Here is a 25,481-nt window from a genome sequence, read left to right as displayed (position 1 = left end):
AAGGGGGACCCCTACTATAAAGGTTGTGGGGAAAGGATGGAAATAGTGGAACACATATTTTTTGAATGTGACTGGACTAAAGAGATTTGGAAACTAGCGCCCATTCGATGGGATGGAATCATTGCATCAACTGGCAACTTCAAAAAATGGTGGTCATCAGTTATTAAAGCAATGGATATTCTTCAACAGTAACTATACTTTGGCACATCAGTTATTGCATCAAATGCGCATTCATACCTTGATGCAATACTTTGGCATTCTTCAAATGTGCCAAGGAATGAAAGAATGTTCGAGACCAAAGTAAAGGAACCTATGAGAATCATCACTAAGACCAGTAATAAATGGCTAGAGTTTCAAAGTATCGATAAGACAGTAAGTAACAAAAATACCAGAGCAACAAATCAGGGCAGAAAGGCAACACACACTCAACACAAGAACAGGGAAAAGAGTACTAAGAGTTGCAGTTTCAAGGCAAAAAGAGACGAGCATTGCTGGCTACGGTATAGCTGCCAAAGATGGAAGAGGATGCTACATAGCAGGATAGGGACTAAGGGAAAAGATGACAGGATGCAACATTCAACAGGAAGCTGAAGCTATACGTTATGCATTAATTAAAGCCTTGGAACAGGAATGGACTGCAATTACTGTTGAAACAACCAGTAAGGAGCTGCTGAATCAACTGCAAAGGAATGCGAACAGGAACAGCTGGGTGGCTACGTTGCTGGAAGATATACAAGCGCTAAATATTTTGTTTCGAATGTGCTCTTTTTGTTTGGTAGGAATAGAAAATACGGATCTAAGCTACATAATTAGTGCTCAAGCTTTGACTAGAAATCAAGATGTGGAATGGACTTATCCAGTTCGATTGTGCTAAGTTGCACCACTTGTAAAGTATCCTTGAACCTTTGCTCAGATTGTATATATTTTTGACATAAGCAATACAAACTATCATTTCAAAAAAAAAGTTGGATTTTTATGCTGGGTGGTGGAGCTGTTTCTTGGGTTTCAAAGAAACAAACTGTAATTACTCATTCCACCATGGAAATTGAATTCATAACTTTAGCTTCTACATGTAGAGAGGCAAAGTGGTTTAGAGATTTATTACTTGATATAAATTTGTGGTCTCGTCCTATGCCTGCAATTGCATTGTTTTGTGATAGTGAGACTACAGTGTCTAGAATATTGAATAAAATATAAAATGGTAAATCTAGACATATAAGTTTGAGATACAACTATATTAAACAAATATTGAATGATGGCATTGGCACAGTTGTGTTTGTAAGAACTTATAATAATTTAGCGGATCCGTTGACTAAAACTCTTGCAAGAGACTTGGTGAATTCGACAACATCGGGAATGGGATTAAAATTTTATATCTAGAATCACTAGCAATGGTTACCCAACCTTCTTCTAGCACTACCCCTAGTTAGAAATGTTTAAAGGGTAAAAACAAGTTGCTAATAAGTGATTGTAAGTACTACAATTTTTTGTGTATACCATTCCAAGTAGTACATCATATTACTCTTAATTGAGCAAGTTGAGAAGTATTCTTTTAATAAACATATTTTCTTTGTGTTTTATTTGTTAAAGTTAGAAATATAGTTTACCTATACGATAATAGAAGTGATGCCACTTCTATTAAAAGTTTAAAGTAATCTTTTATACATGATCATGAATTAGGATGAGCACATGGCCGGTAATAGTGCTACTAATGATATGTGCTTGTTGGATGCAAGTTGATTAGTTCATGTGCGTGATAATTCTATTTTAATTTCAAATTTTGGTTTAAACAATCTAGCCATCTTGATTTGATTAGAACTTGTGAATTATTTGCACCAAGGAAAAGTTTAAAACGAAAGTTACTTCTCTTTATGCATGATATCATAAGTATTGGTTTATCATTTCATACTACAAACTAAGTGGGGGAATATTGGAATTTAGTTTGTATTATGAAAATTGATCATGACTTGTGATATGATATTTTTTTCATGTCTAGAAGTTTGATTTATGAATTTCCTATAAGATTCATTGGTACATTGATGTATCTTCTCAAATTCATTAGTTTATTTATGGAACTACTCAATTCATTCCTTTGGTGTACTAAATTCATAAATGGACATTTAGTGAAGATACATTATTGTATCTTCTCAAGTGCATTAGTTTATGTATTTGGTGTACTATATTCATAAATGGACATGAAGTGAAGTTCATGTACTTTTGCTCTTAGATTGCCTATAAATAGAGCTAGTCTAAAGCTATCTTGCGGCAACTTGTGCTTAATTAAGTTATTTTAGATTTGCAAAACCTACTTCTTTCATTCCTATCTTATGAAAATTAAGGTTAAACTTGCCATAGGTTAGTTTTTGTTTCCTTAGAGGTAATTTGTCATTTTATCTCAGTTAGCAGGATGGTGGGGCAAATAACACCTTAAACAAAGTGATTACATGTCTTGAAAACTCTTTTGAATTCCCTAAAAATTAGTTTAGTCAAATTCTTGAAATTATTTTTGTAATAGTTTTATTGTAAGTTCCATGCACTTGTAATCCCTATTTTCTCCAACAGCTTGCCATGCTGACTCATAGATTAAGAATACAAGAGTGTCAGAATCATATTTATTGGATTTTCTTTTTGGACAATATTTTAAGGAATTAGCCGAAATTTTGGAGCTCTCTAAGAGATGGAATCTAAAAAGTTGTGTTCATATATATATATATATATATATATATATATATATATCTGTGAAAACCATTTGAAGGGTAACAACAGGTAAGTTAACCAATTTTTAAATGCACGAGAGTGAATACTAACTTTCGGAGTGCACAAGAAGGGGTTTCTGATAAGTTGCCTCCAAAATTTTGAAAGTAAAACATAGTTATAAGAATTTGTAAGAACTTGAAAATTTAAAACCTCTCATAGTATTTCAGTGATGCATTAACTGAAGATTAAAACTCCATAAAATTTTGAAAGTACAAGATGTTGGAGTCAAAAAGCTGAAAAGTTTCGAGAATTCACAATACTTTGTCATGTAATTTCTTTCCAAGGATTATAGATAGAATTGTCTACCATCATGATTCAAGTTATAAATACAACATCATCATAACAGCATAGAGTTTTCTTGAGGCAGCTATGAAAAAAAGCAAGCCTATCTATGAAACATGGTTTGTACAACAAATGCTTCTCTCAAGCTGTCATCATAACTGTTGCATGAACGCTTTACCAAATAACAAATTTATTAAGACCCATAAAATAATTATCACTTGAACAAATATATATGAAAAGAGAAGAAAAAAACCTATGAAACTAGACGTATAAAATAATAGCCAGCTTCTGTTGTAACAATGTGCTGTAATTCCATCACCTTACAGACAACACCAACTTTCCAGCTTAGGGTAAATGGCAATGTTACAAATACTGTCACGGAACTAAGCATGTAAAACATCCTTACTGCTATCCGCAGGCAACTGCTGCATCTCTGCCACCATTGCAGCATGTTGCTCTAAATACTCCCGACTATTCATCTCGGTTAATCTACATTAGATTTTAAGACAACAAATATACATTTTAAGAACTCAGTGGAGTGAATGAGCCCAAATCAGGAATGCTACATAATGAATGGGTCACAAATTATGCACCACATGCATTTCTGGGATCACAAACCATTTAGGTTAGCTGATTGGTGGTAAACAAAATCTACCTGCTAATGGTACGATCTTTTGCAAAGCCCAGTTCATTGTCCACACAAAGGTCAGAATCATCACTCTTCCTCGATCTAGAAGAAGTTCTGGGTGACATTTGCTGAGCATCAGCAATCGTCACTATCTTTTCAAAAAGTTCAACTGGAGACCCTTCAGCTGTGCATAAGAGTCTAGCCTTGTTCTCATACATCACCTATCCAATGACGGGGTGTAAAATGTCAAATCTTGTTCCCTCAAGAGAACTGAATGCCCTAGAACATAATATATGTGCAGAAGTTTCTTCTCAGAGTATTTGATTTTTGTTTTAAAAAGGATCTACACGTTGTACTGCAGCATGTCCTATAGGGATAAATTTAGAGGATTTTTCTCTAATATAGGACTACGAGGATTCATTAACCAATAGCAAAACCTGAACAGATATTGATTTTTCAAGGAAAAGGACTAACATCAACTAAAGTGACAAACCGATATGCAGCAGTCCTGTTGTGGAGACCAAAAATTGGCACACCTTCCAAAGCCAGTGTGTGAAATTTCTCTGCTCAAAAGAACAGCATTGATCAGCAGCTCTTCGAAACATGTATCACTGTGTACTTAATTATCCATTGCAGCTAAGAATAATTAGGGCAAAACAGATAACCATCCTTAAGCCACCAATGTCTATATTTTAGGTCCAAAATCCAGAAAAAGAAAGGGGGGGGGGGGGGGATGGAGAATTGAAAAGCCAAAAGACTTACTAAATAATCCAAAATAATCTGCAGCCCCAAGTGGTCTGTCACAGAGTTCCTCGAACGGGAAATAGGCACAGCCATTAGCACCCAGCGGAACCTGAAAAGTCAGTAAATAAGAAAAGAATGAGAAACGATCACGCATTCAACACCACTCACCCACCTCTCCAAGACCATTGCAAATCTCAGACAATGTACACACCTGCAATATCCTTCCCATAACTACTTCCACCTCTTGTGGTGCAGCTTTGTGGTTGCCAATCAACTGGTGAAACTTTTCATTTAGAAGGCTTGACAAGTCTTTCCCAGCGAAGTAGAAACCCTGCTGTGCCTGCATTGCAAGAGAAAAGTCTCTAGTCACACAGCTAATTCTTTGTTTTTGTGAAATAGTGGTACTACTGGATTTTATGCAATCGGAAACCATAACTACACATAAGCAAAAATAACTTCTCATAGAGTAAATCAGATGAATATGATACGTTACCGAAGTCATCTTACGGTAGTCTACTGATGACCCAATTTCATGAACAATACATCTTTCCTGTCTCAAAACAAATATCAAAAATACCAGTTGGCAAGACATCAACGAAAAGAGAGAATATAAGCACAAGGTAGAAAATACAAGTGTTGGTGGAGAGAGAGAGAGAGAGTGCATGTGCGTGTGTTGTGAAAGCTTTCTCACTCATACTATTGGATTTATAGTCATTTTAAACGAATGATTTAATCTCTAGGACCAGGCAATCAGATTAGTTCAAATGTCATAAAGATGATCAGCGCAAAAAACATAACTTTTAGGAATTAGAGTAGCTAATCACCATTAATCCTTGAGATTCATACCTTCAGTAAAGCTATAAAAGGAAGAAAGAGATCCCTTTGAAGTCCACGCTCATAAAGATTATCAGGAGCACGGTTTGATGTAGCAACAAGGATCTACACTTATCCCCATCATCAACCAAATACAAAGCTTCAGTTTCTTATTTTAATAAGTCTCCATAAAGTATGAAGCCATTAAAACAAATTTGAAGAAAGTTCGAACTACTTACAGCTCCATGGCTAAATAAGTGCCTAAATAAACGATTTAGTATCAATGCATCAGCAACATCAGTGACCTACATAGATACAGGAAGACTCTCAGACAAAAGTAAGCAAGTGGAGGAGAATTCGTTTTTATGCTCCATTACCAGCTTCACAACTCTATGAGCTCATCTGGTACTAGACAAACTCACACTGATCCAGGATCACAGCAAAAGTTTTCTGTGGTAGTACACATACTTTACAAACGCAAAAGTAATAAAATTATTACACAATCCTCATTACCATGAATTCATCAAGACATAACAAGATTGATTCATCTGATACTTCTCCGGCAACAACTTCTAGGGGATCAGCAACACCGTTGTGCTTCTGCAAATGTAGGAGTTCAAGGAAAAGTGTTTCAATAAATTCTTTAGTATTGCATCAAAGAGTAAATTGTATCAAATTACAATTAAATCAAATCACAATTAAATCAAATCATTCATAGACATAGCCAGCATGAATAAGCATTAGATACCTTAACATATCATTTGATGAAGGAAAATAAGAAATAAGTGGTTAATGGAGAGATTAGCACGCATTAGTTGGTTAGGATAGAAGCATTGCATATTGGGATAGTCAGCAAGAGCTCCAATTGACTATCAACCAGTAAACAGTCCATTAGCAAATATACATTAAATACTAGGAAATAAATCTTGATAATTAGAACCTAAAAAATAATCATAATTAGAAGACTGCAGGGGTTAAATTCATACTTGCAAGCGGCTGTGGACATTCAGCATAAAGTCATGAAAATGAATTCTTTTCTTCCTCCAATTGCAAGGCCTGAAAATCAAGTGAACAGTTGAACGGCAATAATTTTACGTGTTTGCACACTCAACAGCAATCAAAATGCAGACACAAATTATCATTCTATATCATTTTTAGTCTTATACTTACAACTGATCAAAAAACATGTCCATCAACATAGTTTTCCCAGTACCAACTCCTCCACAAAGATAGAGTCCTTTCACAGGAGCATATGAAGACTGTGGTATGAATCGTGACCACAACCACCGACTCCTGAAATAAGCAAAAGAGTGACAAATTGCTGACACTTACTTGAAAAATGATTGAAATGAAAAAATGAAATGATACTTGGATACAATTACATTGGACTACAGATTCATAACGATTAACAACAAATGATTGAGAGCTTGGTAAGGTTCACCTTCCTGCTTTCTCTGAAGCTGCATATCGATCAAGTCGGCAAGCATCAGCTTTCTCGACCAGCTCATCATAGAGTCTCTGCAGTTGTCTCAGGGTGCCCAACTGCAAATCAATGTCAGGATGTCTTTGACAGGCAAAATAACAACATAGGGCTCACTCTTATGAGTAATCTCATGGCACAGTAATAATTTGCTTAATATCAACTTTTTCCTTCCAAATATCCATGTTTGATTTCAAGCAAGTACAATTTTTTTAGATAATTCAATTTTAAGTACCAAAATTACCAGTAACCAGGATGTTTAATTCAAACCAGCACATTAACAAAGAATACAAGAAACCTAGTACGGCAATAATTACAAAAGCTAAAAAGGAAACCCTATTTCATTAAAACAAATTACGGACAGAAGGAATTGAGAAACTTAGCAAGATGCAAATAATGGTCAAATTCTTATAATCAATATTTCCATTTTCCCGCTCAAACTGGCACCCAAATACACTTGGAAAACAAAAATCCAAATTACAAATCCACCACCAAATTGCATGATGTATTGTTTTATTGTACTACCAACCTGGCAAATATCTCCATCCACAAGTTCACCAGCAGCTATTCTTCGTTCATATTCTACAAGAGGACCTCCTTGAATTAATTCTGCAATAAAACCAATGGAACCAATAACCAGCCAAGAGGAGAACATCAACCTTATGAAACAAGTGTAACCAAATAACAAAAGCAGAACAGAAAATTCGTGAAAAGGGCAAGTTTGGATGCTTAATTCACAAAGAGGCACGACATTCAGGTATTTATTATGAAGCCATTTGTGCTAAATCTACAAAGTTTTCAAGAAAAACATTTAGCATATATTTTGTCAAAAATGCAATACGAATTCCTTTCAAGATTAATTGCCCAAAAGTGTGCCCTCTTCATTAGTTAGGCATCTTAGTGCGCCCTTTCCCTAATTTTCCCAAACTATAAACTGAATCATGGTTAGATATTAACCTCCATTAGCTACATTAACGGCATCAGTATGCAAAGCTCTCGAGATCATGTAAGAAGGATGCTGGCATCTCCAAAAATCTGTACACTGAGGCGTATAGTAGACTGACCCTCCATTCTTATTAACCCGACAATGCTGTCTTTTTGAGAGCCCATTATAGAATATATCTCCTCTATATCGCAAAGCTGATCTAAATTGTCTAATGGACCTAAGAATTGCTCTCATCTCCAGTCCAGGACTTCAATACAAGAATAAAGATACAAGGAACGAATTTGACACAAGTCCTTTGAATTTCACCTGAATGTTGAAACAAGTTGCAGCAAAAGAATCACGTGTTTCAATCAGAATATATTCCCACTTTCACTTTAATCAGAATAAACAGAAACATGAATCTACCTAGTAGTATATTAATTCAGGAGATTAACAGCAGATTATCTTAACAGAAAAGCATTGTCTCCAATTAAAAAACAAAAAGAAAGAAAAGGGCAAGTTGAAAAACCTGATTGGCTGACTGAGCAGAACCCAGGCAACCAAAATTGGTGATGATGTGAAGGATTGAATGATTCTTGAATTTTTACTATTACATACTTAAAACAATAGTCAACTATATAAAGGGTATACAAAAGCAAGTATTTATTGATCAAATATTGTTGGAAATTGGGAATTAAAGACTAAAAGATATTCAAAATATCGGTCAAGGAATGACGCTGGGGCGAGTTCTTGAAGAGGGATCCCAGCCTCCGATGCTCTATGGGAGTCTAAGGTGTTTTTAGTGTTTTCATTCTCCTTTTTTGTATTTTTGGTTTTTTTTTTTTTGTTTGGCACATTATCAAGCTGTCACAGTTTTTTTTTTTTTTTTTCATTTTCCCCTTAATTTTATTAGGGGTTGTAATTACCTTTTTTTTTCAAAATTTAATTATTTCTATGTTTTTTTTCCTGTCACCAAAGCCCTCCTCCACGTTCTCTTCTCCTAATTGGTTGGGACAAAAATAACAAGGATAAAATTGATAGGTTATTATCACTTTACCACCTTAACGTTCAGTGTTATTACTAATATCCTTCTTAATGTTATATTTTAATCACTTTACCTCCAAAACTAACGATCAAACTTAACGGAATTTATTAATTAAAATAAAAAGACATGTTTATCTCTTAAAATTATTATCACTTTACCCCTATAAACTATAATCTCATTATCAATTTATCCTCTAAAGTTATTTTTTGGATAATTTATCCCACCATTAAACCAATTTAACAAGTTAAAAAAATTAAAAAGAAAGTACCCTCCTCTTTGTATAACAAAAACAATAAAAAATTTAGAGTAGCTCTTCTCCTTTTTTGTATCAAGGAAAAAAAAGTCAAAGTATTAATCTCTTTGTTCTTAACAATCTTATTAATATTAAAAAAATATAAAAATATGGGGAGAGAGAAAGAGACGTGTACTGTTCATTCCAAAGTTTTCAAATTTGTCCAAAATGATTTCCGTTTATGATATTTTAAAGGGACCCTACTGGTACGTGTACCGTTCATTCCAAAGTTTTCAATTTTGTCCAATAAAGAAATTTGTTCAGGAACATTTTTTTTTTCTTTTTTGGGCAATTTGTTCACAAACACTAGCGGACTCAACCATTTTTTAATAATTGTTTTAAAGGGAAAATCGTCAAAACATCCCTCACATTTTGTAAAATGACTTTTTTCGTACCTCACTTTTAAAAGTGTAATTTTACGTCCCTTACAAATTCATATTGGTCAAATTTGGTCCTTACATAGGTTTTTGACTAGTTTTTTATCGGAATCCATTACGTGCCTTGTATGTGATTTTTTTTTAAGGGCAAAATTATCAAATTAATTTTACACAATTCGATCCATAGTCCCTCATATTTTATAAAATAAATTTTTTTGTCTCTCACATTTCACAAAATGGATTTTTTCATCCCTCACATTTTACAAAATAAATTTTTTCGTCCCTCATTGATCATATGTATGAATAGTTTTTTTTTTTTTAAAAAATTCATATATATATCTATTTAATTTCACCTGAACAATACAAATAACATGAGGGGGGGAGGGTTGGGTTGGGTGGTACGGGGGGAGGGAGTGTAAGCAAGAGGTCTCGGGTTCGAGTCCTCCCGCTTACAAAAAAAAAAAAGAAAAAAAAAGAACAATACAAATAACATGTGTACAATTATAATTAGCCTATTTAGACGAAATCAAATAATTTGGACATTGTCGAATGTTTATATCAAATTAAATTTGAATAAAAAATCAAAGAAAAAGTATGACAAAAAGAAATAAGTAATTAGCACTTTCAAATTTTAAAACAATCACAAGGCAAGTAATTCAATTGTTGGTCTTAAAAGTCACAAGTAGAAATTTCAAATTTAAACTACAATTCAAGTTAGTATGACTATAGAATTCAAGTTAGGATGCATTAATTAGATGACCTTATTATACAACTCAAAAAATGAATTATTACTTAAAGAGAAAAGATTACAAATATTGAACAGATTCACATGGTGAAATCAAATAAATATATCTATTGAATAGCATGTGTACAATAACAATTAACCTGTTTAGGTGAAATCAAATAGAGAGATATTACATGCTATTTGTATTATTCATGTGAAATCAAATAGATATATACGTGGATAAAAAAATTTTATTCATATACATGGTCAATGAAGGATAAAAAAATTCATTTTATGAAATATGAGGGATGAAAAAATTTATTTTGTAAAATGTGAGGAAAGAAAAAATTTATTTTGCGAAATGTGAGGGATTCTAGTTTAGATTATGTAAAATTTGACAATTTTGCCCCTTAAAAATAATCACGTGCAACGTACGTGGTGGATTCTGACTACAAACTAGTCGGAAATCTAGGTAGGGACCAAATTTAATCAATGTGAATTTATAAGGAACGTAAAATTACACTTTTAAAAGTGAAGGATGGAAAAAGTTATTTTGCAAAATGTAAGAAATGTTTTGAATGATTTTCCCTTTTTTTAATAACAAAAATCTGGTAGTAGCTATTTTCGTTTTTTTTTTCCCTTTTGTCTTTCTTGAAGTTATGATTAGCGCCAATTGTCAAACAATTATTCATTTTGGTCTCCGTTATTTTACGGTACAAAGTTCAAATGTTCCCCAAAGTGCCTCGAGCAAGCAAACAAGATAATTAGAAGAGAAAATTGCACCAATTGTTTCTTACATATTATTGATATGAAATTTTAGTCCCTTAAAATCAAAATGAGCGAGTTTAGCTTTTAATAAATTGGAAAAAAAAAACCCTCTCTTTTGATCCCTCGTTACCTTTCCTACCAAATATTTGCCAAAATATGTCACGAACCAATCATATGATCAATTTTCGAAAGACAAATTTGGTAACTCATTTAATATTGGACCGATTTCTCATTTGATCTACCATTTTTCCTAATTATTCTTTGCCCAAATCCTAATTTTACAAACTCAAATCCTGATCACTTATTTTCCTCTTTCACCGTCATCCACTCATACCATTCCCATTTCCACCATTGCCATCTGACCTCTCACCCCTCACTTGCCACCTCTTTCACCTCTCCTTCCTTTCTCCTCTTCTTTCCCCTATGTTATGGGCCTTGTAAATAGGTCTATTTTGTTTTCTCCCTCTATTTTTTAAAAACCATGAAAATGGGTTTTCTAAAGTTTCAAACATTTGTTATAATTTTGTTGATTCTTGAGGTTATATGGCTAATTTTGGGGTTTTACTGAAGTTGTATATTTCATATGGGTCGTTTTGCTAAAAATTCAATTTTTTGTAATGTTTTGATGGAAAAAAGTAAAAAGAAACCACATTTTGACCATTTTTGTCTACGGCAGTATTACCATAGCCGTCGGCAGTGTGAGGACTTGCAAAATTTTTCATATTTTCTTAAAATTCTCTTTTATTTTGAATAAGTTAATTTATAATTTCTTTACTACTAAATTACTCACTCAATAGTTGTAATAAATGATAGAATCGAGAGTTTTACTTTTACTTTGAGAATTAGGGTAAATTAGGGTTTTGCGCATTTTGGTAGTGTGATTAGTTGGTGAGATGTGTGTACTAAATTTGGTGGATAAGAGTGAGTATTAGGTAAGAGGAAGTGTGTGATTAGAAGTGCTATTAATAAGTTAGTGAATCATAAGTTAAAACATAAGTACGAGAGAATTAAGAAAAATAGACTTAAACCGACGTGCACCGTTTGTTACCGATTGAGTACACCACTTGACCATTACTTTCTTACCCTAATCTTCTTGGTTTTATTTCATCTAATCAGTCCTAAATTAAGCCCTAAACCAGCCGAAAATTTTGACTAAAGAAAGGTGAGAAAAGAGAAAAAAAAAAAAAAAAAAGAACCTTGAGTTGCCAAGTGTTGGCAATCAAGGAAATGTTGGACCAAACCAAATTCTTCCTTCTTATCTTTCCTTTTGGCTAAATTCTCTTCATTTTCTTCTTGAGTTGGCCGACCCTTGGGAGAGAAAAAAAAGAGAAGAAAGCTCCAACTACAACCTTGATTTGCCTTGTTTGAGTTGAATCACAAAAATCTAAACCGATTAAACTTACATCAAGGGTGTTAGGAAGCTTGATGTGGTGAATTTCTTTGAAAAATTTGCTTGGTTCTTCACTTTTCAAGAAGTATTGGAAAGTATAAGCTTATCAACTTCCTTTCTCTTTCTTATTCTAGCTAAATATGATGAAGATGGCTTGAATCTTGGAATATTATGGATGATCTTCTAGTTTTGGTGTTGATTAGTGAAATTTCAGCTAGAGTTTGGTAATTTTCAGTCTTGATTATGTTGATTAACTATAAAATGTTGGTATTGAACTTGGATATGAATTTGTAAGGTGATTAGTAGCATGATTGTGACTTTTTAGCTTTAAAAGATGAAATTTCAGCTTTGGTGAGAAAATTCCAACTTTGATAGTGGATGAGTATTTGTTAAATTTGATGGTTTTTAGCCTAGATGACGAGCTATCTTGATATGCCTACTTGTGGTGTTTGAATTGGGTTGATTTGAGGGAAAAAAAATAAAGCCTTAAATGGCTAGAAAAATTGATAACTACAAAGGGTATGCTGTCCAAATTTTCTTCCGTAGGATAAGCGAGCGAAGTTGGAAATTGAGCGGTGATTCGTGGACGAATTGGACTTCGGTTGTTTAGAGTATTCAAGTTTTCTTTAGTAGAAGTATATAAACTGAAATTTTGCCAAAACTCGTACACTTTATAAGGCGAAAGTAGCGACCACTTTAAATACGATTTTCTCGTCTTTTATACCAAGTTATGAACTTATAAGTGTTAAACACTTCTTTATCAAAACCAAAAGAGCGAGCATGAATTTTTTAGAATTTAATAAGTAAAATGAATATTATTTAAACGAGTTTCATTTACTTGATATTCTTTAAGCGAAACTCCTATATTTCGAACCCTAATTACTTTCAAACTCTTAAATGATATTTTATCGCAGATTTGGACTCGAGTTGCACCTGAACGTGGTTTTGAAAAGTCATAAGTCTTTGATAAGTGTTTCCAAGTGTATGATCGAACTTGATATTTGAATGAAATATTTGCCTTGTTTGCACGGATAAGAGTGTACTTTATTGCACTTGCCCTAATGTAACATATTATTGTTCATTGGTTGCAATTGACTTGATATACACGTATATGATTTGAATACTGTTTGGAATTCCAGAAACCCTATGGCTAGTTAATCGAGTCGAACCGGCAAAGGCCAGGTCGATTAGATAACGAACCCTAGGTCTCTTGTTTGTCGAGTGGAGTGTTATCTGCTCGACTAATCGGTATGCTCGAGTTTTACCACCAGTGTTTATCTTGGAATTTGGACCCGGTAGGGGGATTGAATGGTGGACGGAGAGTGAAGTTAAGTCGGGCACTACTAAACTGGTTACTCTACTTGAAAGTTGACGGAGTGTCAACTACTACTTGATAAAGTTATGACGGAGTTAACTCGCAAAGACGACTGTATCCTTTTACTTGTAAATGTTATTTACCTAATGACTGCTATGTGAAGTGTTATTGTTCATGTTACAAACTCTTATGCTCGCTACTTTGATGTTTTCAATTTTAAATGGTGGTTAACTTGCTACTTGGGTCTGCATATTGTTTTGGAACCTCATTGAGTTTTGAGTCATCCTATTAGTTTTTGTTTTCCTTATAGGGGGTACGAGCGAGGGCATGAGGTTGGTGCAGGCTAGCATAGTCTAGTTTTTGAATTTTTGCAATTGTACTCGCGCTAGTGCTCGATTAGGGTTGAATTTATCTAGAATTTTAATATTTTGTTATATTTGGGATGTGTATGAATGTTTGAAATAGAAATGAATGTAAATGTACGTTCCAAACTTGGGAACTGTTGTTTCATTTACTCTTGAGGTTGTAACCTATTTTTATTAAAGTAAGTGAGCAAGTCCTAGCGAGAGTTGGACAGACAGTCCGCTAAACCCTGGGATACGTCCTAGGGAGCGGTGGGGTCGTTACAGGCGGAATCCACTATCATAGCTTTTGTTAACTTTCCAAGAAAATAAAAGGAAGAAGATGATAGAAAAAGGAAGAAAAAAAGAAAAAATAAGAAAAGGAAAAGAAAGGAAAAAGAAATAAAAATAGAGAAATAAAGTTTTATTGAAAATGCATTATTTTAGTTAGTGTGGCACTAGGAGAATAATTGTGAGAAATGATAGATTAAGAGAGAAATTCGTCAAAACTAAATGAGTTGCCAAATTTGCCCTTCAACAATTAATCACATAATGGATCTGTGAACTATTCCGACTAGAATTTCATCATAAAGGTGATGAAGGATCAAAAGTGAGCATTTTTTATTGGGATAATTGCAGAAACCTGCCCTGAGATTTCTAATACCCTGTGGTTTGAAAAATTGCATTGACCTCCCCTGAATTTACTAATTCTTTGCAAATTCAGTCCAAACGATTAAAATATTGTTTTAAGGAGTGAAATTAGAATTTTGTACCAGATTTGGCCTTTGTGCTACATATCCAATGAATGACAAAGTACTACAAATCAATTAACAATTAATAAACATTAAGGCGTGTAGTTTATGGGCAAATACGCATTACCTATTTAAAGTACCGGCTCTTTATGGATATTTTACTTTCAAACATTTAATTTATTATAAATATATCAATGTTTGTAAGTAAAATTCAAAAAGTGTTACAGTAATATTCTTACAAAAAGGAAATCGGCAGGTTATCTATTTAATATAAATTAAATATTTTTTTTTAAAAAAAGAAATGGCTCATAAAGTATTAATTCTTTATGGTTTTCATCCATTAGATGAGTAAAGTATTGGCTCTTTATAGGCATTTTATTCTGAATTATTTTATTTATGTTAAATACATAACTATTTGTAATTAAAATTGAAAAAATGTTACATTAATATTTTTACGGAAGAAAAACTGGTAGGTTTTGTATTTAACAAAAATTAAATATTTGAGAGTAAATACAAATTTCTGTACTCTCAAATATTTAATTTTTGTTAAATACAAAACCTACCAGTTTCCCTTCCGTAAAAATATTAATGTAACACTTTTTCAATTTTAGTTACAAACATTTATATAGTTAACATAAATTAAATGATTTAGAATAAAATGCCTATAAAGAGCTAATACTTTACTCATCTAATGGATGAAAGCCATAAAGAATTAATACTTTATGGGTTATTTCTTCTTTTTTTTTAATATTTAATTTATATTAAATAGATAACCTACCGATTTTCTTTTTGTAAGAATATTACTGTAACACTTTTTGAATTTTACTTACAAACATTAATATATTTATCATAAATTAAATGTTTGAAAGTAAAATACCCATAAAGAGTCGGTACTTTAAATAAATAATGCGTATTTGACCATAAACTACACCCCTTAAAGTTTATTAATTGTTAATTGATTTATAGTACTTTGTCATTCATTGGACGTGTAACACAAAGGGCAAATCTGGTACAAAATTCTAATTTCACTCTCTAAAACAATATTTTAATCATTTGGACTGAATTTGCAAAGGATTAGTAAGTTCAGGGGAGGTCAGTTCAATTTTTCAAACCACAGGGGAGGTCAGTGCAAGTGTCAAAAACTGCAGGGGAGCTTTCTGCAATTATCCCTTTTTATTTGTTAGGAATTAAAATCCCTCATTTCAATTCTAAGGGACTAAAATTTCACATCAATAATATGCGAGTCACAATTTGTGTAATTTTTCCTAACTAGAAAATTGACAATCTCATCTTGATTTGCTGGTCAAAAAGATGCCTAAACATAGAAAGTAGTAGCTAAGAAATTCGAGTACATTCTAAAGAACATCGATCGAAAGCAGTAGTGTAATCAATGTAGCCATTAAATTCACCCAATGTAAATACTAAGGTAACAATACGCAAAAAGGAAAACCACAGAAATAGTCTCTCACATTATCTTTTATAACCCTCGTATATGAAATGATGATTTTTTATACTTGTATATTGGTTTTTGTATCATTTATGTCCATCACATATAAAATAATGATTTTTCGTCTCTTACAAATCCCTCAAATATAATAAAAAGAGAAGGGAAGTTACTGTAGCAGCTCCAATGGTTACCACATGGCTCCTCTTCTTTTTTACAAGTGGCATATTCTTTTTAAGGAAGGTGATTTAATTTCTTTTCTTTTTTATTTTTTCATTATTTTTCCTTATTTTCTCTTTTCTTTTTGACCATGACAAAAATCTACACAAATCTTAATGTACCACTGCTTCGTCCTTCATTTCTTCCCATCCTTTATCTCTCCAACTGTTCCCACGCTTTACACCTTTCTCTTCCATTTTTCTTTTTCTAAATGATGCGAATTTGCTAACATAGCTCATATTGTTAATTTTCTTTCTAAATGAGGCCAATGTATTCCCATTTATACTTTCCACTGGGACATTATATATTAAATGATGCTTTTAGACTCTGAGTTGCGAGTTGAATAAGTAATTTTTTTCTAACAATATTGACATAGTTTGTCATTCTATTATTATATTTTCAAATAAGGACATGTGAAGGTATATGTATTTGTCAGAATTAATTTTACAAAAAAATTTTCATGCTTTATTTTTTCAGTTAATTTTTAACATAGGACTATCTTATTTTTGGGCTAATGTTTCAAATTAGCAATGCTAAACAGAAACGCTATCATGTTGAATCTATATTTGCCATATATTTAATTCTTATATTGTTGCTATTTTTCTAAATAAAAATGTAATTATATATATTTTTTAAACAATATTTCAGGTGGGCCCAAGCTGTGCCTTGCACAGCATGGTTTCCTAGTAAAAAATATATATTTATAATCCCTCGTCTCATTTCTTACTGAAAAAGAATGATGTACACATCCTGCCTCACAAACTTTAGGGCTAAAATTAGAACATCGCAAAGAAAAAGAAAAAACGTCTGTCACATTTCTTTCTTCTTTGTCCTATTTTCCTAACCAAGAATGTGGTAGCACTCATGGTTGCCTTCGACTGTCGTCGGCCATTGCCACTTTCAATCACAAAATTTTACTAAAATTCAACTCCCCACTTAGTTTTTCATATAGAATCTGATTTCCATATTAGTCTTGGCCAAAAATGAACAAATGCAGGAAAAAAAGCAAAAAAAAAAAAAAGGAAAACGCTGGCTGATAGAATCTGATTTTGACATTCGTTTTGTGTTTTTTTTAATCATACATTTTTTCACAAAAACTAATATTAAAATTTTACAAAATTTCATTAGGAAAGTTGAATTTTTATGAAATTTTGTAACTAAAAAGTAGTGGTAACGAATGGCAGCACCGCCATGATGGTAGGAGGTAGCCTTGGCTACTGCCATATTCTTAAAATTAGAAAAATAGGACACAGAGAAAAGAAATGTGAGGGATGTATTTTTATTTTTTCCTACGATCTTCCAATTTTACCTGTAAAGTTTGTGAGCCATGAGTTGCACATGATTTTTTTTCTCTTGGCAAGAATATGAGTAGAAATGAGTTAAAGGGCTAGAAATATGCATTTTTCATTTGTGAGAGATGAAAAATTATTCTTTCATGCGTGAGAGACATAAAAAAGTACAAATCTAAGATGTAAGCTGCTTTTTGTATAAATTTCGCTATGAAAAACACAACAACTTGTCTCTTCATCAAATTTGTACCCGCAAATTTAATCACAGCCATCTAATTTTAAGTCACTCCATCCACCATCATGAATTGTCTTCAGCAATCACTACTATAACCACAAAGAATCTGGATCCAAAGAACATAATTTGTGTCTACTGCAATCATGCCTGGAGCAATTAAATTTGAACTTAAGTATAATGACTTTAATAATCTATCAAGTTAACTTGCCAAATTGTAAACCTTGTGGTAACTCTTACAAAGTTTTACACTTGCTACGTCCCGTCTAAAAGTAAGCTACTGAGGATAATTCGTATACCTTCAAGTCTTTTTGGAGCAAATAGCCAAAAAGTCACTAAACTATTTTTAGCAAAAGAATCATTTAATTAATAAAATAAATATATTTTTGATCACTCAACTAATAAAAACTTTCACTTCTAGTCAAATAGTTTTCAGTCACAAAATGCATGTTCTAATTAGTTGAATGACCATTTTAGCTAAATAAAAATGTTTACTGACCAAATTACTAAGAACTCCTGCATAGTTTACTCACAGTATTTTAACATTTGCCCAGTCAGCAGGCGGGCTTGGGGTGTAGAGAATGCAGTAATTGTCACAAGATACAGAAAATTACACTTTATAAGAAAGTTTCTTTTACAAAAGATGAGAGTCAGGATAAATCAATGAACAACCTAACCAAATTAGACACAGAATATGAGGCGGAATTTTGATCCTGAGGTAAAAGAAAGAACCTGGAAAGCAAACTAAAAGTGAAAGAACCAAAAGAAAAAAATGCTAATCATCCAGAGACAAATTTTTCTTCTGCTTTCCGTTTTTGTCTTTGACCTTCTCAGCCTTCCCAGTGCTGCTGTTCTGGTTACTGATGGATCCCTCCTGAGCACTACACATTTGAGACTTCAATCTGAATCCAAATTTCTTAGACACGCTACCCCATGTGCTAGATCCCTTTCCTCGTCCTAATTTCTCGATTTCCTGCCTCATGTTTGAGCATTCTTTCTCAAGCTCAGAAACCCGCATTCTCATGTTATCCATTCCTACCTTTAACACCTGGTTTTCCCTCACCGCTGTTGCCCAGCCTCCTTCATTTGGTCCCACCAAACCACTTCTTAGTTGTCTCGAACCACCATCGAGGTTGTCTGAGACCAGGAAGCAGCCAGCAATGGAGGTCCTTAGTTGGAGCTGCTCAAAGAAAAGAACCTGAACTATAATTCTTAAAGGGAGTCTCTCATTCTGTGCAGCATGTGTGCAAGCTTCCAAGGAGAGCTTCTGGCAGTCCATCAGCCTACAGAGTTGTTCTCTGTCAGCCTCCGCCAACCATGGGTGGGACTACAAATACAAAAACATTAAAGAGGTTACTAACTCGCTCAAGAAAGTGTGGTAGAAGAATCGCATTCTTTCTTTTCTGGTCCCTTGACTAGGGGTTACTTTCAGGTTCCAGTGGATCACATGCTTCAACAAGGAAAGAACAACAGGCTTCTTACCTTCATATTATATGCATCTAATCAATCTAGTGACTTGAATCTACTCAGTTGTTTACCTTATTTTTATGGGTTTCTCCTTGTTGTTTGCCTGTTATATAAGGTCATATTTCTCAGAAACTCTATCAGTACAAGATAGACCTAACCCATCACATAGCCCTGCCATATATCCCCCAATGCAGATATATAAAAGGTCACTGTAAGACTAAGAGAAAATATTTTGGGCCTCAGTCCTGGATTCAATTACTAAATCTGAGGGTGCAATGTAGGAAATAACACAGCACAGCACATGGAACATTAATAGCATTCTAGTGGAATGACACTGAACCCTAAAACTAAAAGCCTGCAAGCTTGGAGGATCTAGCGAGGTAAATTCACCTTTAGGTAAATGTCAATTGCACGATAAAGGCCATCATCCAGGGGCCTAGCATACTCAGGAACAGAAGCTGCAAGAGATTGAAACTTGGGTAGTTTCAAGTTAACATCTGGGGCGACTTCTGCAAGGTACCCATCAATTAGCTTCGCTACCATAGTGATTGGTGTCAGAGAAGGTGACCCCATCAGTTGGCCATCATCCACTGAACAAGGTGATGCACCTCCGGTTACCTGATCCATTGCCAAGAAATGCTCGAGGATCCGCTGCACACAATCAACATCATACAAAGTCTCCATAGAATGAGTAAAGCTAGGCATCAATAGATCTTCAAGAGTGGCCTGATCAAGCTGCATCCCTATTCTCTTTTCCAAGGTTGATATGCAAGACAGACTTGCATGAAGAATCTTGGCTGTTCGAAGTAGCCCAAAGAGGAATTTAGTGGAGACTAGGCCTTTTTGCATAGGAAGTAAGCGATCAACCTCTTCGAGTAAAAGCTTCTGGTCCTCTTCAGTAAGAGTTGCCCCTAATCCCGTAAGACGGCTACTAGACTCACCAGCACTCTGACGGCGGTTTATCCCCGGTAGATATTTTTTGGCATAGAAACTAAGGGAGGCAGAAAGAATATCTTGTTTGATGCCTCGAGATTCCATGACAGAAATCAATCTTTTGTAAAGAGGTAAACTAAGAGCTGATGCATCCTCATACCACCAATCTGAACTTGAGTGTTTTGGCCTTGCACCAGTGCTTATTCCATTCCACAAGACACTTCCACCAGGACTTTGCATAGGCCCACCATACTCCATGACCGGCCAACCAAATAGGTTCGGGTCAGTTGATGCCTTGGCAGCCAGTGATTCAATGCACCTTTTTGTGATATGGAGTTCTTCTGCATAGGGGAGAACATCATCACATGTCTGGAGTGCTTTCAAAGAGTCTTTCCAGCTTTTTAGAACTACTTGATTGAGAAATATTTCAGCCTGTGAAATAAGATTGCCCTCTCCATACTCTTCTGTCATTTCAAGATGGTCAGCGGCACATCGAAGGTATACAACATTGGATGCAGTCAATTCAAGTTTCACTCCATAGCAAAATTTGGCAACCAGCTCAAAGGTTTTAGCCCCACCAGGAATGTCTGGCAGCTTAATTAAATAACCTTCTTCTCCTTCATCAGATGCTTCTGCAATCAGTCTTTCCATAACCCCACTTCTTGAAAGCAATGGAAACTGCACACATTAGGAATTACAAAGTAGAATAAGGATTGCAGCCGTTATGACTAAGGATGAAGACAATCAAAGAAGTTTGTCCAAAGGTAATACCACTGATTACATAAGAGTTCTGTACTAATTATTCAAGTTCAAAAACGAAAAGAAATGTCTAATATATTTAGGTTCAATGACTGATCTTCTCAACAAACTAGGTATTTTGCAACATATGATTTCTCATGTTGTTTGTTGTGTCATATACAAGCCAGAGTAAGACTTCTTTTGATAGGTTACTTTGAAGCTAACCACCTGACTACATAAGCTACACCTTCTCTCAAGCCATTTTGGGCTTTTGACACTCAACCATAAAGAGACTTGATCTAAACGCTATTATCATAGAGATGCCAAAAGAGAAACTAAACACAAATAGAGCAGTAGCTCACTTCCTCATTTACTCACAACTTAAAAAAAGGCAGACAAATGTCCTGAAAACAGATCACAACTCCACAAGACTTCTCCTTTCTTGGCATTGTAATTTACACAATTTTGAGCTCCAATGGACATAATTTATACTTAGTGGATGCTGGAAAACATATGATCCTTAATCCTTGCATATATCCTTACAGTTATAACAAAATTGTTTGAATTTCTGAAATAATGGAATGAAATTATATCGTGGCAAAACTAGTCAATAACTATTAAGATGAATAAACCAGTAAATAAAAGCAATAAAACTTGCAATCCACAATATTGCCAGGGAACTTCAGTTCATTTGAAGTTCAAAAAGTAAATGAGCACAAAAATAAACTTCTCTTTTTTTTCTCCAGGAAATAATTATAATTGTGTACCACAACTAAAGCACTATTTGATAAAGCTTTTGTTTATTTAATTGAAATGTACCTTGTGTAGATGGAATGACATCTCCCCAACTTCAACGATGAGATCACTTGGAAGACCAGTTGTGCAGAACCTACACAGGAGAACCAAAAGGTCAACGTTCAGCAGAAAATATGCAATCAAATTTGTTAAAGTTAAAAATTAGTCATTTTTCTTAAGCAAGGAATCTTGTAAGATACTTCAAAAGGACAAGAAAGCAAGGAGGATACCCATAGACTTTATACCCACATAGTGGTCTTAGGTTCAATATACCGAGCATTAGTTAATTATCTGAAAAAGCTCGCTTACCACAGGATTCCACAAATTTTAGAAAGTCCAGATGTATACAACTGAACAAAAATACAAGCCAGAGTGTAATAACTCAAGAGTTCATGGTAGTTGTTTAATGCTTCTTCACAAGCTATTCATCCCAGATAACGAAGAAATTTCTACACGATGCTTGTCTTCATCAGATTATACAATAGTGATACACACCAAATACCAAAAACAACATAATTTGCAGGATTTGAAACCATTCAGGATCACAAACACAGACTTCCAATCACAACGAAAGACCTCGATGAATTATAACAACTTTTAACTTGGATTGCCCTCTTAATTGTAAGAGTTACTAATTCAATCTCAGACACACGTGATTCCGGCCAAAACAGTCATAAGTGAATCTGGGAGTTTTAGTAAAATCAGAAGAGTTAAACAAACATTTTACTTGACCATCAATATCCAACTCATGTAGGACTTGGAATTCGAAAAATTAAGAAAGAAAAAAGACCTCTCTCTGACGCAATTAGACGAACACGAGGAGATGAAAAATTACATGTGCACTCTGCAGACCAGACTACATTGAATGGCAAACCAACCATCACAACAGATCAACAACAAGAGGACATTATGTTACAGGGTTAAGAAACCATACCATGCCTGGCCTTGCCTCTGGAAAGCATCACTTTTGGATCCCAGTTTCATACAAGCCATGTTAAACTAGCCAGAAAAAAACTTCAGCAACAGAATTTCCAGCAGAAGTAGATTTGATTCAAGAGCCACAACTAACCTCTACTAAATCCCTTGCCTAACATCAAAATGCTACTTAACTTAGTCCAATGCACTTCCAATTGAGTCAGTTTCAACACCAACTCCCCTTTTGACTTCTAACTTCAGCCCAGATTCAGAAATTCCCAAAATTCCAAATCAGATCCTTCAGCATAGAATCAAATGCACCTTCTTTCTTATAAAAAAAAAAACCTCAAAATTACCGAAAACCCACCTCAGAAAAAACTCCAAATTTGACCAAACAAGCTACTTAATCTATCAACAAAACAACTCCACAGGAAAAGAAGAAAAAAAAACAAGGTGAAACTAACCCAAAATCTCAGTCCTAAAACCACCAAAAGAGATCATCTTTTTTCGACAACAATAATAATTTCCCCAAAAAAGGCAGAAATTTTAGGTCAACCTCTCTGAATTCTGTTGTTTCATAAACAACCCATTTGTTCTGACACAAACCACTGCCCAGAGTGCCCACTCCAACTACCAGAAGATTCCAAAGTTCAACCCTTTGTGCTACTAAGCATTATACTACAACCACTACGAGTACAAAATATAGAACCATTGAGTAAAGTACAATGATTTCAGGCAATTTAATATTATAATGCCTGAAAAGATCATAACTTGGAAGACTTATCTGAAGACAACTTGGAAGAACTCAATTCTGGGCAATAAATGGTATAGTAGCCAGTGACTTATGAAGCAGAAAGGCTTCATGTGGTCCTGTTTTTGGCTTGAAATTTACTCATAGGTTTCCTAGAGAGAAGAGCTGGCAGGCCAGCAGGGTTTCTGAGAATCTTATAATTTGGTCTTAAGAGAGTAGCATTGAAGTATAAAAGTTCTGTAATCGAATGGAGGAAGAGATAGATGTAAGAAAGGGAAATAAATAATTCTTTCAAGAAAGAAATTTCTTTGTTTCTTTTTAATTTTGTAATGAGTCCAATGACCATCTTTGAAAGTAACTGCTACCTGTTTGCCCAGCTAGGCCATGTGGCAGACTCGCTGCCTTTAGGATTATTTTATGATTTGCATTGTCTATTTAGTTTTTTTTCCATAAGATTATGGGCTCATTAAATATTAGAAAAAATAACCAATTTAGTTTCTAAATTTTTTTTTATCGATTTAGTCTTTATATATTATTTGTAGTCAATTTAATTTTTAAATTTATAATTCAATTTCAATCAAGAAATTCAACGACGGCGTCACGGCATAATTTTCATCCTGCTCTTAATTGAGAAACTCAAAAGGGGTATTTTAGTAACTTCAATGCTGGGCCGTAACTAGTCAATGCTTGGACCGTTGACATAGGAATAATTTTTTTTTCCCAACCCAAAGTCACACTGAGTATGCATGTATGGCACCGTCCTCCCGCCATGAACCCAAACTCACTTCCGCCATGAACCATCGCCACCGTCCTCCCGAACCAGCTCCAGTAGCTTCGCTTCCCTCCCCGATCAACAATCAATTAGTAGTCCAAATCTTCAAGAAAACCACCCGATTATCCATTCCACCTCCCTTCACCTTTATCTTCCTCATCTCTCTCGTTTTCGCCTTCTATTTCAACGTCGAGAAGGGGCCCGCTACCTCATCTCTTCCATCGACGGCGACCCTTCTCTCAAGTCCCTCATCTCCCATCTCAACCTAATTGGCAACCAATAATACCACCGCCGCCGCCACCCTCACCATATCCGCCGCCGTCATGACGCCTTTGACGAAGACTTCTTCTTGGGTGATTCCGATTAAGCCCGCTCCCTCTTCAACCTTTGTGATTCTCTCCAATTTCAACCCCAATCTGGTGTTTTTCGCCCGACCCCATTGTGGATAATGGCGTCTCTTTCGCAGTATGGTCTGGTGTGGTTGCCTTTATACCGAAAACAGAATAGAGACACGAAACGAAAGGAGAACCTCAAAAACTCGGTATGCAACATCACAAAATTAGAACAGGGCAGAAACTAGCGATGAATAATTGATGAATATTCTTATCCAACAACCCAACAAGTGAGGAATCCAAATTATCCAAAACGCAGCCAGCTTTGTCGAACAGAACAGTTTTTTACTTTCTCAAACTCAAATGGAGTCAGTGATTCCATTGTACAGTCGCAACCTCCTCAAACTCCTCCTCTTTCTCACCACCCTCCACTATCTACAGCGGTCAGCCACCTCTCTCGATCTCCTCCCAAAAGAAGCACTCCCGACGAATTCTGGATACCTCGAAGTCAACTCAACAGCTGGTTCAGCCCTTTTCTACACATATTACGAGGCACAAGAGCCGGCCACACCCCTCTCTCAAACCCCACTTCTCATCTGGCTCCAAGGTGGGATTTTATCAGCTGCATATGGGTACGTGATCTTGGCATTCTTGGTTACTTACAACTGGGTCAATGGAATTGTATTTTATCAGGTTTCGAATGATTTGTTAGGGAAATCCAAGAACTTTTTCAAGGCAATTTGGGATGGATAAAATTTGGGGATAAGAAGGCTGTTTGAATTTGTTTTAATGAGATGGGCTGTAAGGGATGCATTGGCTCAACTGATAGGGATATATTTATTTGGGCAAATGGATGATCAGTGTGAGTTTTTCAAGTTTTTTATGAGGATGAAATTGATGCCTTCGTCTGATGTCGTACCGTGTGTTTTGGGGCATGAGAGAGAAAGAAAGCTTGGGGTTT

General features: G+C 34.7%; 2 protein-coding genes across 4 annotated transcripts; both read right to left on the bottom strand.

Annotated features, from left to right (window-relative positions):
• Positions 1-3,212: 3,212 nt before the first annotated feature.
• On the bottom strand, positions 3,213-8,295 carry LOC113708864 (uncharacterized). 3 transcript variants are annotated; one of them, XM_027231528.2, is made up of 15 exons: positions 8,159-8,295; positions 7,662-7,956; positions 7,234-7,313; positions 6,666-6,766; positions 6,395-6,517; positions 6,211-6,280; positions 5,738-5,824; positions 5,464-5,529; positions 5,258-5,350; positions 4,905-4,961; positions 4,623-4,751; positions 4,430-4,520; positions 4,142-4,230; positions 3,695-3,888; positions 3,213-3,528 (listed from the first exon to the last, which is right to left on the bottom strand). In XM_027231528.2, exons 2-15 carry the CDS (start codon positions 7,882-7,884, stop codon positions 3,423-3,425), a joined length of 1,509 nt encoding a protein of 502 aa, XP_027087329.2. In that variant the 5' UTR covers positions 7,885-7,956; positions 8,159-8,295; the 3' UTR covers positions 3,213-3,422. The 3 variants fall into 3 exon arrangements, with proteins under 3 accessions (XP_027087329.2, XP_071921165.1, XP_027087331.2); XM_072065064.1 differs by having other exon boundaries at positions 6,666-6,742; XM_027231530.2 differs by lacking the exon at positions 4,905-4,961.
• Positions 8,296-18,418: 10,123 nt separating this feature from the next.
• LOC113708831 (BTB/POZ domain-containing protein At1g30440-like) lies at positions 18,419-23,657 on the bottom strand. Its single transcript, XM_027231446.2, has 4 exons — positions 22,685-23,657; positions 21,775-21,844; positions 19,675-20,895; positions 18,419-19,144 (listed from the first exon to the last, which is right to left on the bottom strand). Exons 1-4 carry the CDS (start codon positions 22,741-22,743, stop codon positions 18,593-18,595), a joined length of 1,902 nt encoding a protein of 633 aa, XP_027087247.1. The 5' UTR covers positions 22,744-23,657; the 3' UTR covers positions 18,419-18,592.
• Between the last annotated feature and the right edge of the window lie 1,824 nt (positions 23,658-25,481).

Source organism: Coffea arabica, chromosome 9c (assembly GCF_036785885.1).
Source record: "Coffea arabica cultivar ET-39 chromosome 9c, Coffea Arabica ET-39 HiFi, whole genome shotgun sequence".
Taxonomy (NCBI): Eukaryota; Viridiplantae; Streptophyta; class Magnoliopsida; order Gentianales; family Rubiaceae; genus Coffea; species Coffea arabica.
The sequence above is the reverse complement of the archived record's forward strand: the minus strand, read 5'-3'. Positions and strand labels throughout refer to the sequence as shown.

Coding starts and splice junctions, on each gene's coding strand:
- LOC113708864 (XM_027231528.2), bottom strand. CDS start 7,884: ATGAGAGCAATTCTTAGGTCCATTAGACAATTTAGATCAGCTTTGCGA. Junction 6,767..7,233: donor TGGATGGAGATATTTGCCAG/GTTGGTAGTACA, acceptor ATTGATTTGCAG/TTGGGCACCCTGAGACAACT. Junction 3,889..4,141: donor GGTTTGTCACTTTAGTTGAT/GTTAGTCCTTTT, acceptor GTCATTGGATAG/GTGATGTATGAGAACAAGGC.
- LOC113708831 (XM_027231446.2), bottom strand. CDS start 22,743: ATGGCTTGTATGAAACTGGGATCCAAAAGTGATGCTTTCCAGAGGCAA. Junction 21,845..22,684: donor CAGAGGCAAGGCCAGGCATG/GTATGGTTTCTT, acceptor TCTCCTGTGTAG/GTTCTGCACAACTGGTCTTC. Junction 20,896..21,774: donor TGTCATTCCATCTACACAAG/GTACATTTCAAT, acceptor TAATGTGTGCAG/TTTCCATTGCTTTCAAGAAG.